This window comes from Alligator sinensis, unplaced genomic scaffold (assembly GCF_000455745.1).
Source record: "Alligator sinensis unplaced genomic scaffold, ASM45574v1 scaffold178_1, whole genome shotgun sequence".
NCBI classification, from domain to species: Eukaryota; Metazoa; Chordata; order Crocodylia; family Alligatoridae; genus Alligator; species Alligator sinensis.
The window spans coordinates 539,902-560,530 of NW_005842031.1; the positions used below are offsets into that span (position 1 = coordinate 539,902).

At 40.6% G+C, this 20,629-nt stretch overlaps 1 protein-coding gene across 2 annotated transcripts in view; it reads right to left on the minus strand.

Moving 5' to 3' along the window:
• Window positions 1–453: 453 nt before the first annotated feature.
• Window positions 454–20,629, minus strand: part of IARS2 (isoleucyl-tRNA synthetase 2, mitochondrial) — a 71,622-nt gene continuing 51,446 nt past the window's right edge. The window contains exons 15-23 of one of the 2 annotated variants that reach the window (XM_025202571.1): window positions 10,102–10,210; window positions 9,045–9,147; window positions 8,280–8,405; window positions 7,674–7,805; window positions 6,486–6,592; window positions 2,509–2,660; window positions 2,138–2,328; window positions 1,202–1,346; window positions 454–634 (exon numbers count right to left, since the gene is read on the minus strand). In XM_025202571.1, the coding sequence (XP_025058356.1) occupies window positions 477–634; window positions 1,202–1,346; window positions 2,138–2,328; window positions 2,509–2,660; window positions 6,486–6,592; window positions 7,674–7,805; window positions 8,280–8,405; window positions 9,045–9,147; window positions 10,102–10,210 (1,223 nt within the window). In that variant the 3' untranslated portion in view covers window positions 454–476. Of the gene's footprint in view, window positions 635–1,201; window positions 1,347–2,137; window positions 2,329–2,508; window positions 2,661–6,485; window positions 6,593–7,673; window positions 7,806–8,279; window positions 8,406–9,044; window positions 9,148–10,101; window positions 10,211–20,629 lie in introns of those variants that run through there. The other variant, XM_025202572.1, reaches the window with a different exon arrangement.

Consider the following 20,629-nt stretch of genomic DNA (forward strand, 5'->3'; position numbering starts at 1 on the left):
TAACCAGTTGCTGTCTTAAAACACTTTCTAGTTGCACTACACAGCAACTATTCAAAAATCAAATTTCATTTACTGTGATCACAGTAGATGAAACCACAACTGCTGCTGTGCATTGTTACATTTTAATACAGTTTATTCCTTTATTCCACTAACTTGTATGCATTTTCACAGAAAGGACTCTTAAAGGATCTGTCTGCATTATTAGTCTACTTAAGGAATATTACACTGTTTTGATGAACAGTTTATTAAGTTTATATACAGAAGCATTTTGAAACGTTTTTTTCCCTGGTAATGCAACTCTGCTCAGGTTGCAACCTAGTCTCTTGTCCCAGGACTTCTATAACCTTGCGGATACGCCGAGTCACCTTTTAACATTCCAGTAAAGATCCTTTCAACTTCACCGACTGTGAAATGGGATGTTTAAGTGAAGTTTTACCCCCTTTACAGATTTAAACAGTCATCCAACTGGAATTAATCTACACAACTTCCTTTCCATTTCGAGCAATGACTTCCGTGCAGCGTGGACATATTGTGAGTGTAGAATCAGAGGTGTATCGCCTACAGCGAGGGCATTTTGCTCTGGCAGATGGTTGAACAATAACTTTGTAGGAAGACTCTTCACATATATCACCACCTACCAAAGAAAGTTTTAATGTACAAAGTACAAGCAGTGTTGAATTTGAATATCTAACAAATCAGTGCAATGCAACCTCCCTTTAAATACATTTAATAGTTTCTGTTCCTTCATAAAGTTCAGCCCTTGCCAAAGGAGGACCAAAACAAGGCCTGTGTCAGAAACTTGGAGAGTGCTCTAAGACAGTCTTTGCTGTCCAGTGCAGGGGTACTCAGCCTCTGGCCCATGCGCCAAATCTAGACTGCTAAAACCAAGGCATGAGGCCTGTATGGTTCCCCATAGGTTGGAAAATTTAGCATTAGCAGTTAATACTGCCAATTTCTCAAGTCCTGCATGGCAGATTACAGCTCAACTGTGTCCCCTCACCCCACACAACCACATGGTTGGATTGAGGCTGGGCTGCCAAATGGAGATCTGGCCTGCAAACAGATTAAGCACTGTCCATCCAGCCCACTAGGCAAAGAGATTGTTTTTGCACTAGATCAGAGGTGCCCAAACAAAAAAAAAAAAAACCAACAAAAAAACAGAGAATTCAGAACATTTTAAGGTCAGTTCCCCCTTTTTTACCTTCTAAATTGATCAAGAAGCTCCCTTCAATGATCTTTTCCTCTGAAGCCATTTCTTTGGGTAGTTTTGTTAGTAGAGTTGTCTTTGAAGCCATCATGATTTCATTCAGCTGTGAGATACTGGAAGATTCTTCAGGCTGCAATGCCTAAAGAGAAGAGTACAAATTTTCTTTAGTTGAGGAAGTAAAACATTACAGCCTGGCTGAAGTTCTGCATGCACAGGTACCTGCAACCCTCCTGGTGGATCAAGTTCAGCCCTGCTCCTAGCAATGGCTGCCCTTCTCCATGAGTGGATCCTACTGCCAATAGTACAGCTGCACACTAAAATATCAACTCCTCTGTTCAAAGGGTAGATTGTGGTCCTTAGTTTTGATGCCATACTGGCAACCATGAAACTACCATTTCCACCTCTATACATCTTATTTAAGCGCCTTTGGTCTTAGCTCTGCTTCGTTCTCACAGGATGATGAGATTTTTCAGGAGTGGTAGTGGGTTCTATTATGAACATGTCCTTTAGGACTGGACTACAACCACCACTTATTTATTCTGGGCTTGGCAGCAACTCGGGAAGTCTGTATTTAAACTGGAGACTGTAGGACTGAAGTGTCAAAAATTCATCTATTCTTCTGTGCCGGGGGCCCCGAGAGACCTGAAATGTAACCCATGAGGGAAGGTAACATCCAGTCATCTAATAATAGATGTTAGTGGTCTCCATTAATTTCCAAAACAGGTCTTCAAATTCTGACATATGTGCTGGCCCTGGATCAGGAATCAAGTGACTCTCAAAGAAGAACATGGCCAGGGTCATTAATACAGATGCTAACAACCCCTCCCTCCCCAGCGCACACCCCCATACCCACAAATAAGTATATCTGCAGATGTTATTTTTTCTAGGTTAACATGGTATTAGCTAGGTGCCTTCCCCCACCCCCATTACCTCCATTAGCTCAAAAAATAGCCCCGGCTCAATTACAATGACGACCTCGTGTTCCAAAGCATTCTTGCCAGGGATAGAGCCAAGGAAAGAGTCTCTTATGGCACATGCGCCCTCCACTGCTTCTTCAAGGCCAGGTTTCTTCCACACTGAACTTGTGTTGATCCAGCCAGTACGAAAGACGCTCTCTGACTCTTGAAACAAAAATATACTTCAATGCATTTGAGCTATGGGGTCTCCTCTCTTTCTATTTTTCTGCATGGGGAGCGAGGTTTAACAGCAAGGTTTAAAAAGAATGCAGACATATGTGACAATTGCTCCAGCAAAAGTGGTCCATGCAAAGTGCTTGGGTAAAGGAGCTGCACGTGCCTTACCTGTACCCATCTTGTAGGGGAAGTGTTGGAAAACCTCCTCTGCCAGATGAGGGAGGATTGGTGCAACAGACCGCACTACTGCATCAAGAACCTCCGCTAGGACAGTCTGACAGGAACGGCGTTTAAGGCTCTTCTCCTCTTCACAGTAGAGCCTGCAGTTCAGAGGCAGTCCAAGGTTATGGGTAAGTCACCCTGACAAGATTTCAGCTAGCTAAACTGTCATTCTAAACAGGAGGCCAGACTTTCAAAAAAGCTGAACCTGTTAGGCCTAAGGCACTCCTGAAAAAGCCATTTGTCACAGCTAGTTCAAATATAATGACTGACATTCTCTTCAACAGAGAAATCTTTACAGAAAACAAATGCAAGATTGGTTTCTTTTTCTTCAATAAAAGTAATGCAGTTAGTACAGGTTGACCATATGTTACACACAGAAAAGTAGACAGGGAAATGCTTTACTTGTTAGACAGAGGTCTTCTAATAAGTAAAGCATATTCCTATCTATTAGTCTGAAAGCCATTACACAAAATAAAACGTGATGGTGCGATTCAAAAGGAACTGTTCTCGAGTTGTCTTCTAAGCATCTACTCATTTCCTTTCTTTTTTCATTTAACATACTAGCTTTTAACCACCATGAGGAGTGAACCAAGCATCCATGTCACTGAGAGCAGCTATGCAATTCTGTCTGAATCGGGTCTCCTGTAGAGCAGAAAGCCTGCGACTGAAATAGGTTTTTGGTTTGTTTGTTTTTTGCCGGGGGGCGGGAAGGTTGTTTGGGGTTTTTTTGGTTACAATCAAAAACATTTTGGAGAGCTTGCATGCTAGGAAGATCTGGACTAAAATTTCTACTGCCCTGTGCTGGAATTTTTACTTCTCCATTTCTGAGACCAGTGGAATGGCTGACTGCCCTGCCCACATGAAAAGTCTGTTGTTGACTGCAGAGCCTAACTTAATGCACTTCCATAGATTTCATAGACATTATGGACTGGTAGGGACCTCATGGAGATCATTGGGTCCAGCCCCACCCCTGCCATAGGCAGGAAGTCAGCTGGGATCAAGTGACCCCAGCAAGAAATACATCCACATGTTTTTTGAAAGAGTCCAGGGGGGGTGTTGTTCCAGACCCTAGACACTCACACCATAAAGAACATTTTTCTTATATCCAGTCTAAATCGGCCTTCCTGGAGTTTATGGCTGTTAGACCGAGTTATCCCTTGGGGGGCTCTGGTGAACAGCTGTTTTCCCAGGTCCTGATGCACCCCTCTTATATAATTGTAGGCTGCCATCAAGTCCCCCTGAGCCTTCTCTTCCAGACTGAAGAGTCTGAAGTCCTTCAGCCTCTCCTTGCATGGCCTGCCCTCCAGGCCTTGGATCATACAAGTGGCTCTCCTCTGGACTCTCGCATCCCTCATGAAGTGGAGAGGCCTAGTACTGGACGCAGTACTCCAGCTGTGATCTCACCAGGGCCAAGTAAAGCAGGAGGATGACTTACTCGGTTTTGCTTGAGATGCATCATCGGATGCATCCCACAGTTTGGTTTGCTTTGCCAGCCACAGCATCGCATTGCTAGCTCGTATTTATCTTGTGGTCAGTCAAGACCCCCAAGTCCCTTTTGGTCGTGGTGATAGCGAGCGTAGCACTGCCAAGCCTGTAAAGTATATTGAGGGTTCTTCCTACTGAGCTGCAGCACCTTACACTTCTGTACACTGAAGGCCACCCTGAGAGCGTGTCCAAGTCGGCCTGTATCCCCAGCCTATTCTGTGGTGCGACAGCCCTCTCCCATAATTTGGTATCATTCATGAACTTTGCCAGTTCGCATCTGACTCCCGAATCCAGATAAGTAACGAAGCTGCTAAAGAGTACCAGCCCAAGTACCGAGCCCTGAGGGACTCCTGGCCCAGGTCATGTGTTACCTGGTCATAGAAGGAGATGAGGTTGGTCAGGCAAGACCTGTCAGTCACAAAGCCACGTTGGCTTGCATTCAGATGCTTGCCTTCCATTAGACTGGTGTTGATGGATTCCTTGACAATTTTTTCTAGGGATGGCTGTTAGACTGATTGGTCTGTAATTCCCCAGATCATCCCTCCTCCCTTTCTTGAAGACAAGGACCATGTTGGCTCTTTTCTAGTATTTCAGGACCTCTCTGCCAATGGGGGTGCAATGTTTGCCAGCTCTTTCAAGATTTTTGGGTGCATTCTGCTTGGGCCCATAGATTTGTGAACATCTAGTTTCTCAAGGTGTTCCCCCTCACCTGATCTGCATCAATTTTGGGCCTGTCACCCCCTCCCAGGATGGTTTGTGTCCTTTCTGACAGTGTGATCCCCTTGGGAGGGTGAAAAACCTATGCGAAAAAGCCATTTAGGAGATCGGCCCTTTCTTGGGCGTCAGATGTCAGTTGCCCCATTAGATCTCGCAGGGGACCAATGCTATCTTTGTTCTTTTTTTGACTTCCCACATATCTGAAGAAGGACTTTTTGTTGTCTTCGATTCCCGTAGCTGAGTTTGGTTTGTGACTTGGCTTTTCTTTGTTCCTCTCTACAAGTGTGGGTGAGTGCTGAGTAGTCCTCTTTGGTGATGCTTCCTGTTTTCCAACTGGTGTAGGCTTCTCTTTTACGTTTAATGAGGTCCAACAGCTACTTGTTCAGCCAAGGGGGCTTCGTTGCCTGTTGACTGCATTTCTTGCAGGATGGAATGGCTTTCCCCTGTGCTTCAAAGACTGTGTTTCTCAGAGATGACCATTCTTCACGTACTCCTTTTTCTAGGGGGTGTGGCCTCCAATTGTCTGACTGACCAATTTTCTGAGTTTGCAAAATTCAGCCTTCCCAAAGTTAAGGACTTCTGTTTTACAGAGGGGTTTGCCTGCTCTTCGATGAGTTAAGAAGGTGACCAATTCATGGTAGCTGTCACAAAGCTTCTTGATCCTCACGTTGCTCACCAGGTCCTTCCCTTTGGCTTGGACCAGATCAAGCAATGCCTCTCCCCTAGTCAGCCCATAGACCTCCTGCATTAGGTAGAGGTCATCAATGCAAGTGAGAAAGTTACATGACCTGTCAGATTTGGCCATGCACTCATCCCAAGAGATCATCTCCCATGACGATCATACAATCGAGAGCACGTGGCCTCGACTAGTTCCCTATAGCATTCCCAATTTAGTTTCTTCGTCTTGGTGGGAAGGTCTATAGTAGACACCTACAAATGTCACCCTCCTCACGTTCTCTCCGTATTTTAACCCAGAGGGTCTCAAGACGCCCTTCCAGGTTAGAAAACTCAATCTCTTAGTTTTGAAGAAAGATATTATCCCTTAAATGTACTGTCTATTATTCAGGGATGTTGGTTATAGCTGTGTTGGTCTAAGTACATAGGCAGACAAGATTCTTTGGGTAAATATGATCATATTGGGTAAATGTAAATCACATTTACCCAAAGAAACTTGTCTGCCTCTTGTATGTTACTCTGCAGTTACAACAGTTACAGCTTTAAGGAGGTCTTATGTGACCTGTTTTGAGTTCAACTTGCTTTGGTACAAAGAAAGATCACCCCCGCCCAAGGAAATCTGTAGATTTCCTAGTCTTACATGTGTCTTATATTTGTGCTTTTTTTCTTTCCCTTTCCTTTTTTTTTTTTTTTTTTGAAGAAAAATCCTGTTAAGCCTGAATCTGTACCTACATGTTCTCTTGGTAACAGAGAAATTTGGATCCCTCCTGTTTTTTTTGTGTTTTCCCCTTCAATTAGAAGGGTCTGTGCCAGGAGGGGTATATCAGGACCTACCATGACTTTTCCTTCAGAAAATAACTGAAGGACAGATCTTAAGTGCAATGTGACTGTTACTAGATGCTGAAGTCATTCTCTCGCTGGAGTCTTAAATTCACCTAAATTCAGCCCTGTACATACAATCTTTCACAATCTCCAGTCTCAAAATAGGTTACTTAAACATACATGACAAAAAACTTGCAGTAGTGAAAGCAAGGATTAATACCTACCGGTCTTTGATTATACTGAAGTAAAAGTTGGACAAGTCCCTAGTGTGGAAAGCTTGCAACAGCCGAATAACCCTGCTATAATCATATTCCTTGTATGCTTCTGTGACCTGGGGAATGGAGCCAGGAAAGAGATGATAGAAGCACACCAAATATCAACATAGGGCATAAAAAATGCAAGTCACGATGAGTCTAGGAAGTCTTAAGGAAACAGGAGGGAGAGGGAGACAAGTGCTGAATGAGAGAGCCTGGATTCTTGTAGGGGAAAATTGCTAATTCATACAAATTAGACAGAGCACTTGTATTGATAGGAACACAGAAATAATGTAAGGCCACTGCTTAGAATTTTGACTTAAATTGTTTTTTTTTCTGTCTTTATGGGACAGTTAAGCAAAATTGAAGAGATCTTGTCCTCATACTAATGAATTTTTCAGTAAAAGGGGAAGAGAACACCAGAAAATAAACTATGCATGTGAACATGGAGAGTGCCACATGAGAGCACAGCTCTAGCACTGGGCTCTCTTCTCACTGGAGCATCTGGAAGTTTTGAAAAAACAAGTCTAGGTCAAATTAGGCAAAATTCAACACAAGCTCCCTGTGCCTGTGTTTTTCTTAAAAGCAAAACAAAACCAAAAAACTCCAAAACAAACCACGCCCTTTCAAAAAGCCATAGTTTGCTGGCAAGAGGGATAGCTGTACTTCACAGGTTGGAGCCTGGCCCCAGACATATCCACCGACTCCAGTGGAAGTTGAGTACTAGGATCAAAGGGCAAATTTAACCTGTAGTTTTTCAAAATAAGCTATATTTTAAATGGGGACAGATTAAAGACACTTCTCATCCATATACCTGAAAGATTGTTTCTGTGAACTACATACTGTACATATAGTACAGACAGAACCCAAGTGCAACCTAAAGCTTTCTTATCCTAAAACAGTTGACATTCATGATGGAAGCTACACAACTTGAAAATAAAAGGTGAAGCTACTATGTTCTTATCAAAGTGACAAGCAAGAGCTTACTCTTGCTGTATTATTAGAAGAGTCTGTTGTTTAACCATTTTTATTTTAAGATAAGAAAATGCAGACATGCTCAAGTATATTCTCCTAAAACAGCATAGCGTATTTAGTGTTAGCTAACAGCTAAAAACATGATCTAGTAAATCACATTAGATTAACACAATTCCCCCTCACCTTGTTGCTATAATCCTGCAGTAAGTGTAGCATGTACTGATCTATTACATACATCTCTGAAGCAGGCACGGAGTCGGTTTCTGGACTGAAGCCAGCCACGTTTCCCAGCAGGAAGCGTAACGTATTCCGAAGCTAGCAATTAAACCAGACAAGTTCAATTAAGCTACTTAACTATAAAACCAAACAACAGACAACATACAAGAGATTTCTACTGTCAAAATTTAAATCACTAAACTCAATGGTTTTTCTAATTGGATCACTCCAAATCATTGCAAAATTCAATGCAGAGCATGCACCACAAGGATTATAATGCAAAAGAACAAATAAGTTATGTGCAAGCAAAATTCAAGACAGTCAAGATAGAGAGTTTTTATTTTCTCTAAATTATATTACTCTTTTACCAGGCTGTGAAGGGAAACAGTAATAATCATGTGTTCAGAAACAACCCAATTTTAAGCCAAAATAATAATAATAAAAAAAAAAGATTAAAGCCATTTGTAATTGAGATGAGTGTCAAAGTCAACAGTCACCAATTTTGGAAGGATTCTATTCAGTCACTATAAAACTAAAAGTAAAGAAGCACCACGTTAAAGTAGTTGCTTTCACCTTGTTGATATCATCTCTTGCAGCATTTAGTACAGCTGGTCCAATCAGCACTTCAGTGAAGACATTTGACTCTGCCACCCACCAACGAAGAACATCTGCACCATATGGAGGCTCCTTACTGTGGTCCTGTTTATGGACAGAGATGCAAAGCTTTTTTCAGTTTTGCTAATTTGCAAAGTAAAACCCATGCAAAAAGTCCTTGTGAGGTTGGATAGAGACTTCCTGCCTAGAAGAAAAGCATGCACTTAAAAAAAAAACCAAAAAAACAAAAAAAACCCCCACACAACCAAAAAACGCAAACAGGTAAGTGAGGCATAATCATGTGGAAGAACAAAATAATAAAAAAGCCCACCCCCCATATTTCTACAGCATCAACTTCAGCATAACTTCTGATTGTTCAAAGAAATAAGAGGTTCCCAGGTCATTTAAAAGCCCAATCCATAGCCTCATGGGATGCTAGGTGCACAGGATGCTGTGATGGCTCTTTACCAAAGACACATATTTGAACTTTTATTTCAGCTCGGCTTTTGTTTAGAAAGTCCTTTCAGCTGTGCAGTAAAGAGCCACTTGCAAGTCAGTGGTAATGCACTAGATCTTCAACAGAATTAGATATATTGAGTTTTATTATTTCCAAATTGTTTGAACAGAAGCTTTCCAAAGATCTATTATAGCTGCTTGTGGTATGAGAGGAAAATACAGTATACAACTATCTACAACACGATGGAACTGTAAAAATTTCATGAGACACTATGTGCATGGACTTACTTGTCCTCCATTGATTACTACATCAGGGTCAACCACATTGCCAATAGATTTAGACATCTTTTCTCCTTTTTCACCCAGGGTGAATCCATGAATCATCAGAGTCCTTATAAAAAGAATAAATAAATATATACACATACACCCTGAGGTGACTTTTAAACAACACATTTGCAATCTTGTCGTTCCACAATGTGAACTCTAACCAAGATCTCATTAATACAAAAGAAATCCTGTTGTTACCAAGAGTAGAAATACCAGTGTTGCCACCTCTCATGATCTTTGGCATTCTCTTAAAGTCTGTGCTTCAGGAATGTGAAAAACTTAGCTCTTTCTATTTTATTTAGACACACGCATATGTGTGTGTGTGTGTGTAGGGATGCGTGTGTGTGTTTATAAAAATATCTATATATAGCTATATAGATCTAGATAGATAGGTAAGATATTTCTCTCTCTCTAGATATCATATCATAAATTGCATGTTTCCCACTGTAACCCAACTTTCCCAATTACGGTAGCTACTTACACTTAGCTGGCTTGAAAACCAGGAGAGAGAGAGCGGTGGGTTTTATTTATGTATTTATTTTAAATGAAAATTTAGATTATGCAACCAGTTTTACTGTTTGGGAACAACCTCACACCTGTTAAATTGATCAAGACATTGAAGTTCAAAATCCCACCTCCCTTTCACTGAGCTTGACTGTTCAGTTCTGTAGGAGCTACTCTAAGGAAGTTGCCAAGGTTCATTTTTAAGTCACTGTTCAGGGCAGCGTCAGGGTGGGCAATGGCAGAGATAAATGGTGACAGCAATAGACATAATGGGGCATTACCTGAGTAACAGAGAAAATAAAAGGCATCAGAGCATGAAAGAAAGCATCCATTTAAACTCAGGATGGGGGAAAGTATGCAGGAAAGAAACCCATTGTAGTGTATACCATTAAGCAAATTTTACTGCACAAAGCTCATGAAGGCTATCTAAAGATTCAGCAAAGGTCGTCGTGGGAAGAGGGTTTGTTCCTATGTTCTCCTGTTCAAATACCAGATCTGCAAACCATGCACTTACTTATAAGGTGCTTTTTTTCTTGTTGCCACACTAGTCAAGACAGAGGACTGAAACCAGCCTCCCAATTGGTCTTTTCCTTCCAAGTACAAGTCTGCTTGTTGATCTGCATCTTAAAAGAAAATAAAGTGTCAGATTTTTTTTTAAGTGTCATTTTATATTGGATTCTTGGAAAACAAGAGTCACATTGGGAAATACTGTTACTCACTGCTGTAGGCAGACTGGAAAATGGTTAGAGAACATGGTGCTTTTATTGTTTGTACCAAGATCTGATTTATTTCTTACCATAAATAATACAGAAGACTACATGGAAAACATGTTACTATCGCAACTACTCAAGCACATTAGCTAACAATAGGAAAAAAAAAAAGTATATGGTCATTAAACCTAGTATTCGTTATACGCAAAGAATCTACATAATGGAAGCAGCTCGTCTTTCTACTGAAATAAGCACTGCTAAAATACGAAAAATTCAGAATAATGTAATATTGCTTATTTTGCTCTCAATGCATTTTACAGAAAGACTGAAAAACTCTTTAATCAGTAATATAACTGTAAGCTTCACTGTAAGCTCATGCATTATCAACAAGAATTCTGCAATGAGCTATGAGTTCATCAGAAGGGAACAACTCAGAAGAAGGATCTGGCTGTATCAGTACAGGAGTGGCCAACCTGCAGCACATGTGCCACAAATGGTATGGGCAGCCTCTGTGCGAGAGAGGCAGCAAATCAGGGAGGGAACAGGCAGCAGAGGACAGAAAGCAGAGCAAGATGTGCGGCAGGGAGCACAAGGCAGGGAGCAGCGTAGTAGACTGGGCAGGGGAAAAGGATCAAAGTGGCGCACAGGTTAATTTGTGGCCCTCCTGCCAAGAAGATTGGCCTCTACTGTATTAGTAGAGGCCATTAGGTCTCTCCAATTTATTTCCAGTAGAGAGATGTAAATGTTATTGCAATGCATTAATAACTGATTTTACATAGCTCTGGCAAGACCTCATCTAGGATACTCTGCACCTAATTTGGTCACCCATGTTCAAGAAAGTCAAGCCCAAACAACTGGAAGAAGCAGAGAAAAAGGGCACCAAGATGAACAGGGGATGAAAAGCCTATCTGACAAGAGGGGAAAACAGCACTGAAGGAAAAGACCTATTTAACCAATGAACAAAGGATGGTACATGTTGGTCATGAATAAATTAAAGCTGGAAAATAGAAGGTTTTTAATGAACGGAAGAGTGAACGGCTAGAGCAGCCTCTCATTTGGAGAGGTGGGTTCAGAATAAGCAAAAGAAAATAAAATGGTAACTACTTTCAATCAGCAAATGAAAGGGACTTATAACTTGGTTGACTGTGATTGCAAAGTAGTAAAGCAAATGAACAAGAAATCCTTTCCAGTTATATTGTTCCCCAAGTCTTTAAAAAAAAAAAAAAAAAGTTTCCAGTATCAGCATGCAAAAAATTAGTTTCACAGCATAGTACACCAGTGCTGTATCAACAATAAAAGCCAAGAGTCTCTGAAATTACGAGTACTCAAAAGTAGGATGGTGAAACTGGTGGTTATCCCATAGTACAATATACTTTGTGACAAAAAACTTTCCCTGGTATTCACAGAAAAATTTTCAGTTCCAGATAATAGTTCCTTTTATCTCTCTTGGATTGCCTGAGATAGCTTCTCTCTTTGGTGTTGACACACTCCATTTATTTGTTTAACTTAATGGAAGTTTCGATATTTAGATCCATCCTGTAATAAAAGTTCAACATTACAAAGGTCAAGGCTATTCAGCCACTGCTAGTAAAAAATGTGTGGGTGAAGGTTGTGCTTCCATCAGTTTATTCTTTCAAGAAAATCCACAAAGATCTAGTTTTAGACAGTGCAATAAAATGATTATTTTTTCCAGATTGCAAAATACCTGCAAATGCAAGATAACCACACCATAAAAAAGAGCTTTAATGCAAAAAACAGCAATAAATTTGGCATTGGCATTGGTCACTAAATAAAAGTATCTCTGGTACTTCTTTCTAGCAAACTATCTTATTTTGAAAATGATGATTTTTGCAATTTAGGGCAAAATTTTATTTTAAGGGCCTCAAATCCAGACAACTGAAAACCCTAAACAGATGACCACTGGCAATATTCAAGCTAAATTTATTAGTACTGGTCTTTCTGACAGGAAACTGCATGCCTGGAAGAATAGCATGGTACTTTGCATTAACTGAATAAAACATTTTTTTTTGTAGTTTACTGGCGAGGTCTCATGCTTCGTTTTAATGAAAAAGCAGCCAAATATTGGTGACTGTCAATTTTAAGGAGTACAAAGTTCTCTTCAATTATATAGAAGAGCAGAATTACAGTTGACAAAATTTCAGGTTTCTCTGACAATAAGGTATAGAGCATAGGTCATTAAACAATTATCATTTATGATCCTTTTGGTTTAAATTTCAAGATTCTTTATCTTTGATCATACAGACTTTGACTTCCAGGTTAAAAACGTATGATACTTTAATGCCAAGAATAATTAGCTAAATTTTAATTTAAGCTTTCTGGTCAGCACAAAAGTTAAAAACACAGATAGACGTGCTGTAAAATAATCATATCCACTCAGTTAAACATTACCAAGAGAGATAGGAGAAAGAATTATGGTGCTGAAAGTACACTTCTTGCAACAGAAAGAAGTTTCAGTATTATTAGGATGTAGGGGCCTGACTCAAAACCCAGAGTCGATTGGAACTGCTCCACTTACTCAGTGGGCTTTGAATCAGGCTCCTATGCCACAGTAATATTAAAAAGACATTTACACACAAATGTAAGGTTAAACTTATGTAATCCTCACTGAACTCAAAACAAAATTATTCATTTAATCTGAAAGCAGGGGTGCAGCAATAAAGATTGTCTTAGACGATACCAATAGCTGATTATTACCCAACTGTATCGGCCTATGCCAATCCAGTAACTGATTTACTTTAAAATGAAAGGCTTAAAAAAGGCTGCAGGGGCGCTTGAATTAAGCTTGCTGAATGAGCTTTAGATCAAGCGCTGCTGCCACCATTTTTAAGCATGGGGACACTTGTAAGTGTAGCAGAGCCAAGAGTGGCAAGGGCAAATGCAGGTTGCCAGCTGTGGGCTTGGGGATCTCTACCCTGCTGCCTTTGCCCCGGGAGTCCTGCGCTGGATGGAATGAAGAGCACACACCAACTGCTGAAGCTTCCTTAGCCTGACGAAGGGTTTTTGAACCCAAAAGCTTGCTTAATAACCATTCTCCAACCATTTGGGTTGGTCTAATAAAAGATATCAAATTCACCCAAGGAACCTTGTCTGCCTATTATCACATATAGACACATCCATTCTAGGTTAACATACTAGAGATGCAAAGTCCTCTTTCAATGCCTTACTCAATAACATCCTCACTGTCATGCAATTGCATTTTCACAGACCTACATTTTACATTCTGGCTTCTATTCTATCCAGGAGAGCACACAAACACCAGCACACAAAGCACACCAGCAAACTCTCCCTATGCCTGAATAAGCTTGTTTGTGCCTGGAAGCTTGCAAAGAACAATTTTTCCAACAATTTAGTTGGTTTAATAAAAGATATCACATCTACCCAAAGAAACTTGTCTGTCTATGTCCTTAGACCAGCACTGCTACAAGCAATAACCCTAAAGCATGGAAGATATTAAGTTTTGTTGTTTGAAATGGAAACTTCACAACACGAAGAAGAAAGAAGCCAAACTCAAGAGCCACATCCTCACTGCCATCCATTTACATTTTCACCACCCTGCAGTTTATATATTGGCTTCTATTCTACCCAGGAGAGCATACAAATACCAACAGACTCTCCCTGTGCCTGAAGAAGGATGTTTGTGCCTGAAAGCCTGCAAAGAACAATTTTTCCAACTATTCAGTTGGTCTAATAAAAGATCTCACATGTACCCAAAGAACCTTGTCTGCTTATGTCCTTAAACCAACATGGCTACAACCAACAACCCTTACTCATTAACACAGATTGACACCCCTGCTTTACGTGCACATTAAAGATATGGCCTATGGAGCCCTGCCACCCAGCCCCTGCTTCTCCAAGTAGACCCACAGGCTGCACATGGCAGGCGCAGGGCCGAGAACCCATGCCACATCCATTCCAGGATCCAGGCTGCCCTGGGGCAGGCACTGCATGCAGCGTAGGTCCTGAAGTGGATGCTATGGGCGCTGGATCCAGTATACATGGGGGGGGGCCTGGGGGCCTGATCTGGGGGGCAGTGCAATTTCTTCATGCATGTACAAAAGCATCATATAGTAAGTTAAGACAGCAATAAGCCAAGGGTATGGACAAACGTATATTTGTAGCTGCTTCAGAAGAGGAGGGGGAGCTGCAGCACGGGTGTACAGACCAGCTGTCATGCTGTAACTAGTAGATCTGAATAAGCCTGCAGCAAGACTGAGCTTAAATCATCCCAATTTTGACCCCAGATAGGTTGGAACAGTTCTTCTAAACTTGTATTGCTACAGGCTCATGCTCTTCCTTCTTCAATCATTTCCAACTGATGATCCCCAAACTTACAGCTGAAGATCTTGTCATTAATACATAAATGCACGAATTTAAAAATTGCACTGTTAAAATTTCATCTACATTTCAGGGGTGTAGGTTGTAGCCGTGTTGGTCTACGGACATAGGCAGACAAGGTTCTTTGGGTGAATCTGATACCTTTTATTAGACCAACTTAAGTAGCTGGAAAACAATTATTAAGCAAGCTTTTGGGTTCAAAAAACCCTTTGTCAGGATAAGGAAGTTTCAGCAGTTGGTGTGTGCTCTTCCTGGATGGAATGAAAAGTAAAGAAGCCAGGGGCTGGTCTGGTCTGCATGCAAGATAGATCATGAAGATAGAATCAATGAAGATGTAGATTGAGGAGTCAGTGGGTGAGAGACAGGCTGGGGGGTGGGGTTGGGGCAGAGAAGGGAGATGAATCGTAGAGAGGTACCTGGGGAGTCAGATGTCAGGCAGGTTATAATGTCTGTATTTAGCCTATGATTTTTAGTATCCAGGAGATTGATGAAAGGAGGTTAATAAAAGATAATCAGATCCACCCAAAGAACCGTGTCTATCTAAATTTCAGCACCTTCCAGTTTTTTTTTTTACCATATGCCAGCTCTCCTCTGAACTGACAAGGCCTCCCGGACTTGCTGTATCAAACTTTATTAACACATTCCTATCCTGCGTCAGTCATCAATGAAAAATACTGAATACACTTGATACTTCCCCTTTTCAACACTGCCTATTATGTCTCTTCTTTAATCAGCTCCCTGCCACCTCACAATTTAATAATCTATCTTATTTTCTTAAGTGGCACCATGTCAAATACTTTACTGACATCCTAAGAGATTACATTTACATTTCATTGTCTAGAAGATTCATGAACTTCTACTTCAACTTAAACTAGAGATACCAGGCTAGTATGACATTTAAAAAAAAAATCCAGCATTTTACACGATTTTCTAGGTTTTCTTTTCCTTTACATTTTTTTCTAAAGTCTTCCATTCTATATTAGAACTGTGATTTTTTTAAACAAAGATTGTCTTGATATCATTTTGCCTTCCCCTCATTTCCCTTAAAGCACCTCACCACTTTTGAAGTTGAAGCCAAGAGCTTAGTTTTCTATGTCCTCCTCATGCTCTTAACCATCTTTGTCCCCTTGGCAGCATCCTCCTCCTTGAAAACTGTGGCAAAGCATTTCTGGGCCATACCTAAATTATCATTCATCTTTACGCAATTTTAAAGAAGTGGGGCTGCCCTGCTGTTCCTTGTTTCCTTTATATTTATATGGCCAAGACTATTTCTTTTATAATAAAAAGCACTGTAGACACTGTATCTGAAAGGTGGGATACCTTATGGAACAGGAATTATTTAGTGCACCTTAAAAGGCTACAATAGAAAGTAAAACTGGATGAACCCAAGGAAGAAAAAGAAAATGAGGCCACAACAACACAATGGGAATGGTACGTTTACTAAAATGTTACATTTTCGATAACTCAAGCCATTTGTAAGAAATATAAGGAACTGTCAAGAACTTAAGAATAAGAATGGATAGACTGATAGCAGTTTTTTCCTTCTGCGATAGAACTTGAACCAGTTTGTGTGTGGTTAATAATATATCATTTTAAGCTCTGATTTGGCACAGCTCAGAAACACTACTTAAAATGTTAATTCTAGTAACTTTCAGGGGATTAAGAATGTGCTTAAACATTGAACCTGAAACACAGGCCTTAAATTGAAATATTCAGCCTGGAGTCCAGTACTCAATTCTCACTGTGGAATCTGGACCCTAGAAAAATTTCAGCCTTGATTTTGTTGGCAGGGCTAAAACACTCATGTATGTTTTTAACATAACTGGGTGCAACTCCTAGACTGGATCCTGCTGGGTTCTCTGGCTTTGAAACACATTTTCTAGGGGTGTGTTTCCCTGACCTGGCTACAGGATTTTCAGAGAAGGCAATATATTACTAAATATAAATAAATCCAAAACAAAAAACACCCCACTGCACATCTCCCTCTCTTCCTCGTGACAGAAAGACGCACACAATAGATAATAATTATATTACTAAATGCATTAGTGGAAGGTATCCAGATGTTACAGTACTGGGCTTACTATAAAAACTGATATACACTGGAACAAACTGTACCAAAGGAAGCTTTCCACTGCACTCACATGCAGAGAATGCAAAACCCATATTCTTCATTGTCTCCACCTAAATATATAAAAACTGATATACACTGGAACAAACTGTACCAAAGGAAGCTTTCCACTGCACTCACATGCAGAGAATGCAAAACCCATATTCTTCATTGTCTCCACCTAAATAACTTTAGCGCATATATATAGAGAGAGAGAGAGAGAGAGAGAGAGAGAGAGAGATATCTTAAAACAAACAAACACACACAAAACAGCATGCTGAATGGAGGAAAAATGATCCAATTGCTTTAAGCCATTTCCCAACATGAGACGGTTTCATTTATTTCAACCAAGTAGGAGCACCTCTCTCAAATCTGGGATTTGATATCAAGCAGTATATCATTTTCTTCTTACATGGGAACAACCCACAACTACATATTAAGAAAGTGTAAAAGTTGCAAAGTCAGTTTCTTAGAAGTTAGTAAATGCAAAGATTAAGGTTGCCCGTGTCACCTCAGCCCTTATCCTTTTCTATTTTATTGCATAACTGCACACTATTTTCCCTGTTCTCGGGATGAGTCAGGAGCGTATACCAAAGGAAGCTATTGTGTGCAGGACCTTTGACTTATTAACTGAAGAAGGTAGATGATGAATGTGGCAGTGATTGCAGGAAGAGGTCAGATAGTAAGGCAGCTGAATACTGTTCAGGAGCTGCTGTGTAATATGGGACAAGAAATTAAGCCTGCTGTGTAATGCTGGGCAAGTCACTTAAAATCAAACTATTGAGCTAAGTAGTCACTAATTGTGGAGTACCCCACTTGAGCCTCTGGGGCCTGCTTTTTCAAGTGCTGATCTCTTACTTGCTGAGCAAGTGCTGAGACCTGCGCTTTGAACCTATCAAATGCTAGATACTGTAAAGTATTCTGGGTCAGGTCCTAGGTGTCAACTGGACATTCAAAAATTAGGAGAGTTTTTAACCTTAATTCTCCTGTACTACTTCTTCATTGTACACATGGGAAAGAAACATGGGGATGTTCTGAATTCAGCAGTGTTTGTTAAGTACTCTGATACCACAGTAATAAACACTACAGAAATGCCTACGAAGACATTAATATTTCTCTTTTCAGACAGTGGACTGAATATTGTGCAATAAATATGACATGGGGCCATTCAACATACAATGGAGGGAAAACAGCATGCTGAACAGTTGTTCATTAAGTGAGCACCATTCTTCCTGTGTATGGAAGAAGGGCTTGGTGTCCTCTTTTCTCCTAGCTTCTTGTCCCAGTCTCTCTACCAGCCCGTCCAAGTTTTTGGACTGGGGATAAGATAATTTCTTAAACACCATTTGGAATGCAATTTTTCCTTTCTTTTTCAACGTAATTTTCTCTTCAAAAAGGACTCAAACTGCTCTATCAGAACTTAAAAATCAGGCTCAGGCAGACAATAGGCACTGAAAAGTTCAGCCCAAACAGTTTGCAAAAAATGGGAAGTTTTTGGCAAATTAAAGGAAACAGTTTGCACCCTGGGCAAAACCTGCAGGAGAGCTGGGGAGGTGCTGCTGAATGACTGAGAAGCAGGGCTTCCGAGGCGGGGAAAAAACACAGGAGTTTTACTTACACCAGGAACTCAAAAGCAGTCCCTGGCTGCAGCTGCTACCACTGCCACCACAGCAGCGGCAGTGTGGTCTGTCTGCCCCAGCTGTTGCTCTGACAGCAGCAGCACAGCTTACATGCAACTGCAACTCTGGCACCCCTCCGAAGTTGTCATCTGGGTCTTGTCCCCCTCCTTTCCCCCACCTCTTGCTATGTTACTAGGAAAGGGCTTTTCATCAGCCATGCCTACAAAAAATAGTTATTTATGTTTCCATGAAAACAGTCTGCTATCCAAGCTGTGCTATTTTTATTCTGAGGTTTTCCTTCTCCCTTTGATGGAGCTCTTCTGTTAGAGTCAATGGAGATGTCTCAGCTGACAGCATCTGTTTAATGGGAAAGGGGATCCTCCGATTCGATATCTAGTGGTTTTGTGCATCTGCTTTCTTTGGCAAGGGATCTGAAATGGCTTTACTGACAATACAGTGAGCAGTTTAATACTTATTATTATGTGCGATTTTTATTATTGCAATTGTAACATTTCAATTACTCTGAAAATGCAAAGCTGGGGCAGTTGTGTGACAATGAAGAAAAGTGAACTGACTGCTGTAACTATCCTGAAGTTATGAGGGTTAGAAAGGGTCAGCCTAGAAATTTTAAACTGATTAATTTATTGGCTTTCTTAGGAACAAGGCTTTTGACTAACCCTGGGCAAGGATAAAGAACTGATTTGTTTTGAAACAGCTCATTCAAGTGCAGTAGGTACTCACAGGAATAAGCTAGATAAGTCTGAAGCTACCCATCTCCAATTACCAAGAACAGCTGTTTAGCAAGACCATTTCTCTGAAATTATAATTGTTAAGTTTTTTTGTTGTGCCAGTAGGAGCATTAATGGTTCATCATTCTCATCAGCTAAGCTAACAGAGTGTAATGCTTAGGGACATTAGTGTCACAGCATTTACCATATATTAAACCCTCCAGTGGCCTTGAATGTGACCCAGACTTATTATTCTTAGTGAGGGCTTCAGCTGTGCATGACTGACAATAATCAAAGACAATTGATAATTGCAGGAGCCTTTGTGAGAAATGCTGCTGTCATTGAGTTTTTGCAGCAAAATTAATAAACAACATTTTACATATGGCACATTGTCTCTGGATAGCCAGTATGCTGTCAGGAGTTTGACCACGGGAGGCATCTCCTCCTGCTGCAATACTTCTCCAGTAACTTTGTTTTTTTTCAGAATTATCACAAAGCCATTGTCCATTTTCTTTCAAGTAAGAATTTGGAGAAAAAAAAACCAAAACAAAAGTAGCTGAACTCACTGTCATGTCGCTGGAAATGTTATGCCCTTAAGTTATGAGGCAACATTTTTTTTGTGATGTCTTGTACTGCACCAACTATGCAACTGAGAGGGAAGTCTGACAAGCTCTTGGACTCACACTGCTGACTGAGCTTGCAGAACCTGCAAAGTGTAGTGTGTGCCCAAGGGCTTGTCAAACTACTCTCCCAAACCCTTCTGTTGGTCTAATAAAAGACATCAGAAATGAATCTCTTGGTCCAGAAAATGTACAAGAACCATCACAGCTACAACAACAGTACAATTACACCATCTCTAAGTTATTGAGATGTATTCTCAACTCTCAAACTTAAAAAGAAGTTTGTCTGGGAAGGTAAAAAAGGCTACCGAGAAACTAGATCAGATGCTATTCCACCTATTAGGCAGACAAGGTTCCTTGGGTGAATTTGATATCTTTTATTAGACCAACCCTCGTCAGGCTGACGAAGGGTTTTTGAACCTGAAAGCTTGCTTAATAACTATTCTCCAACCATTTGGGTTGGTCTAATAAAAGATATCAAATTCACCCAAGGAACGTTGTCTGCCTATGTCCTTAGACCAACACGGCTACAACCCAAACCCCTGATTCCACCTATTAGGCATTTAACTGGGATTTAGGCATTGAAACATCTAATAGAACAGTTCTAACCCATTGTCTACTCTTTTTGGCTACTGGTCCACACAGACCTCTTGAAAAGAAATGAGAAGGGTTTGGTGACTGAAAAAAAAGTATGTATGGAGAAGCTAATGCTACTATGAGAATGAGCAGTTCTAGAGAAAAACTGACAAAGCAAAGCAAAGGATCCTAGATAGTGTTATAAAACATATAGACAGTATAAATATACCATGAATTTTGTTATTCCTCCAGGATGCCTTAAGGGTTTTATGCTACAGTTATTTTTGGTTACAAACCAAATAGTCTAAACCTACTCCCCCCCCCCC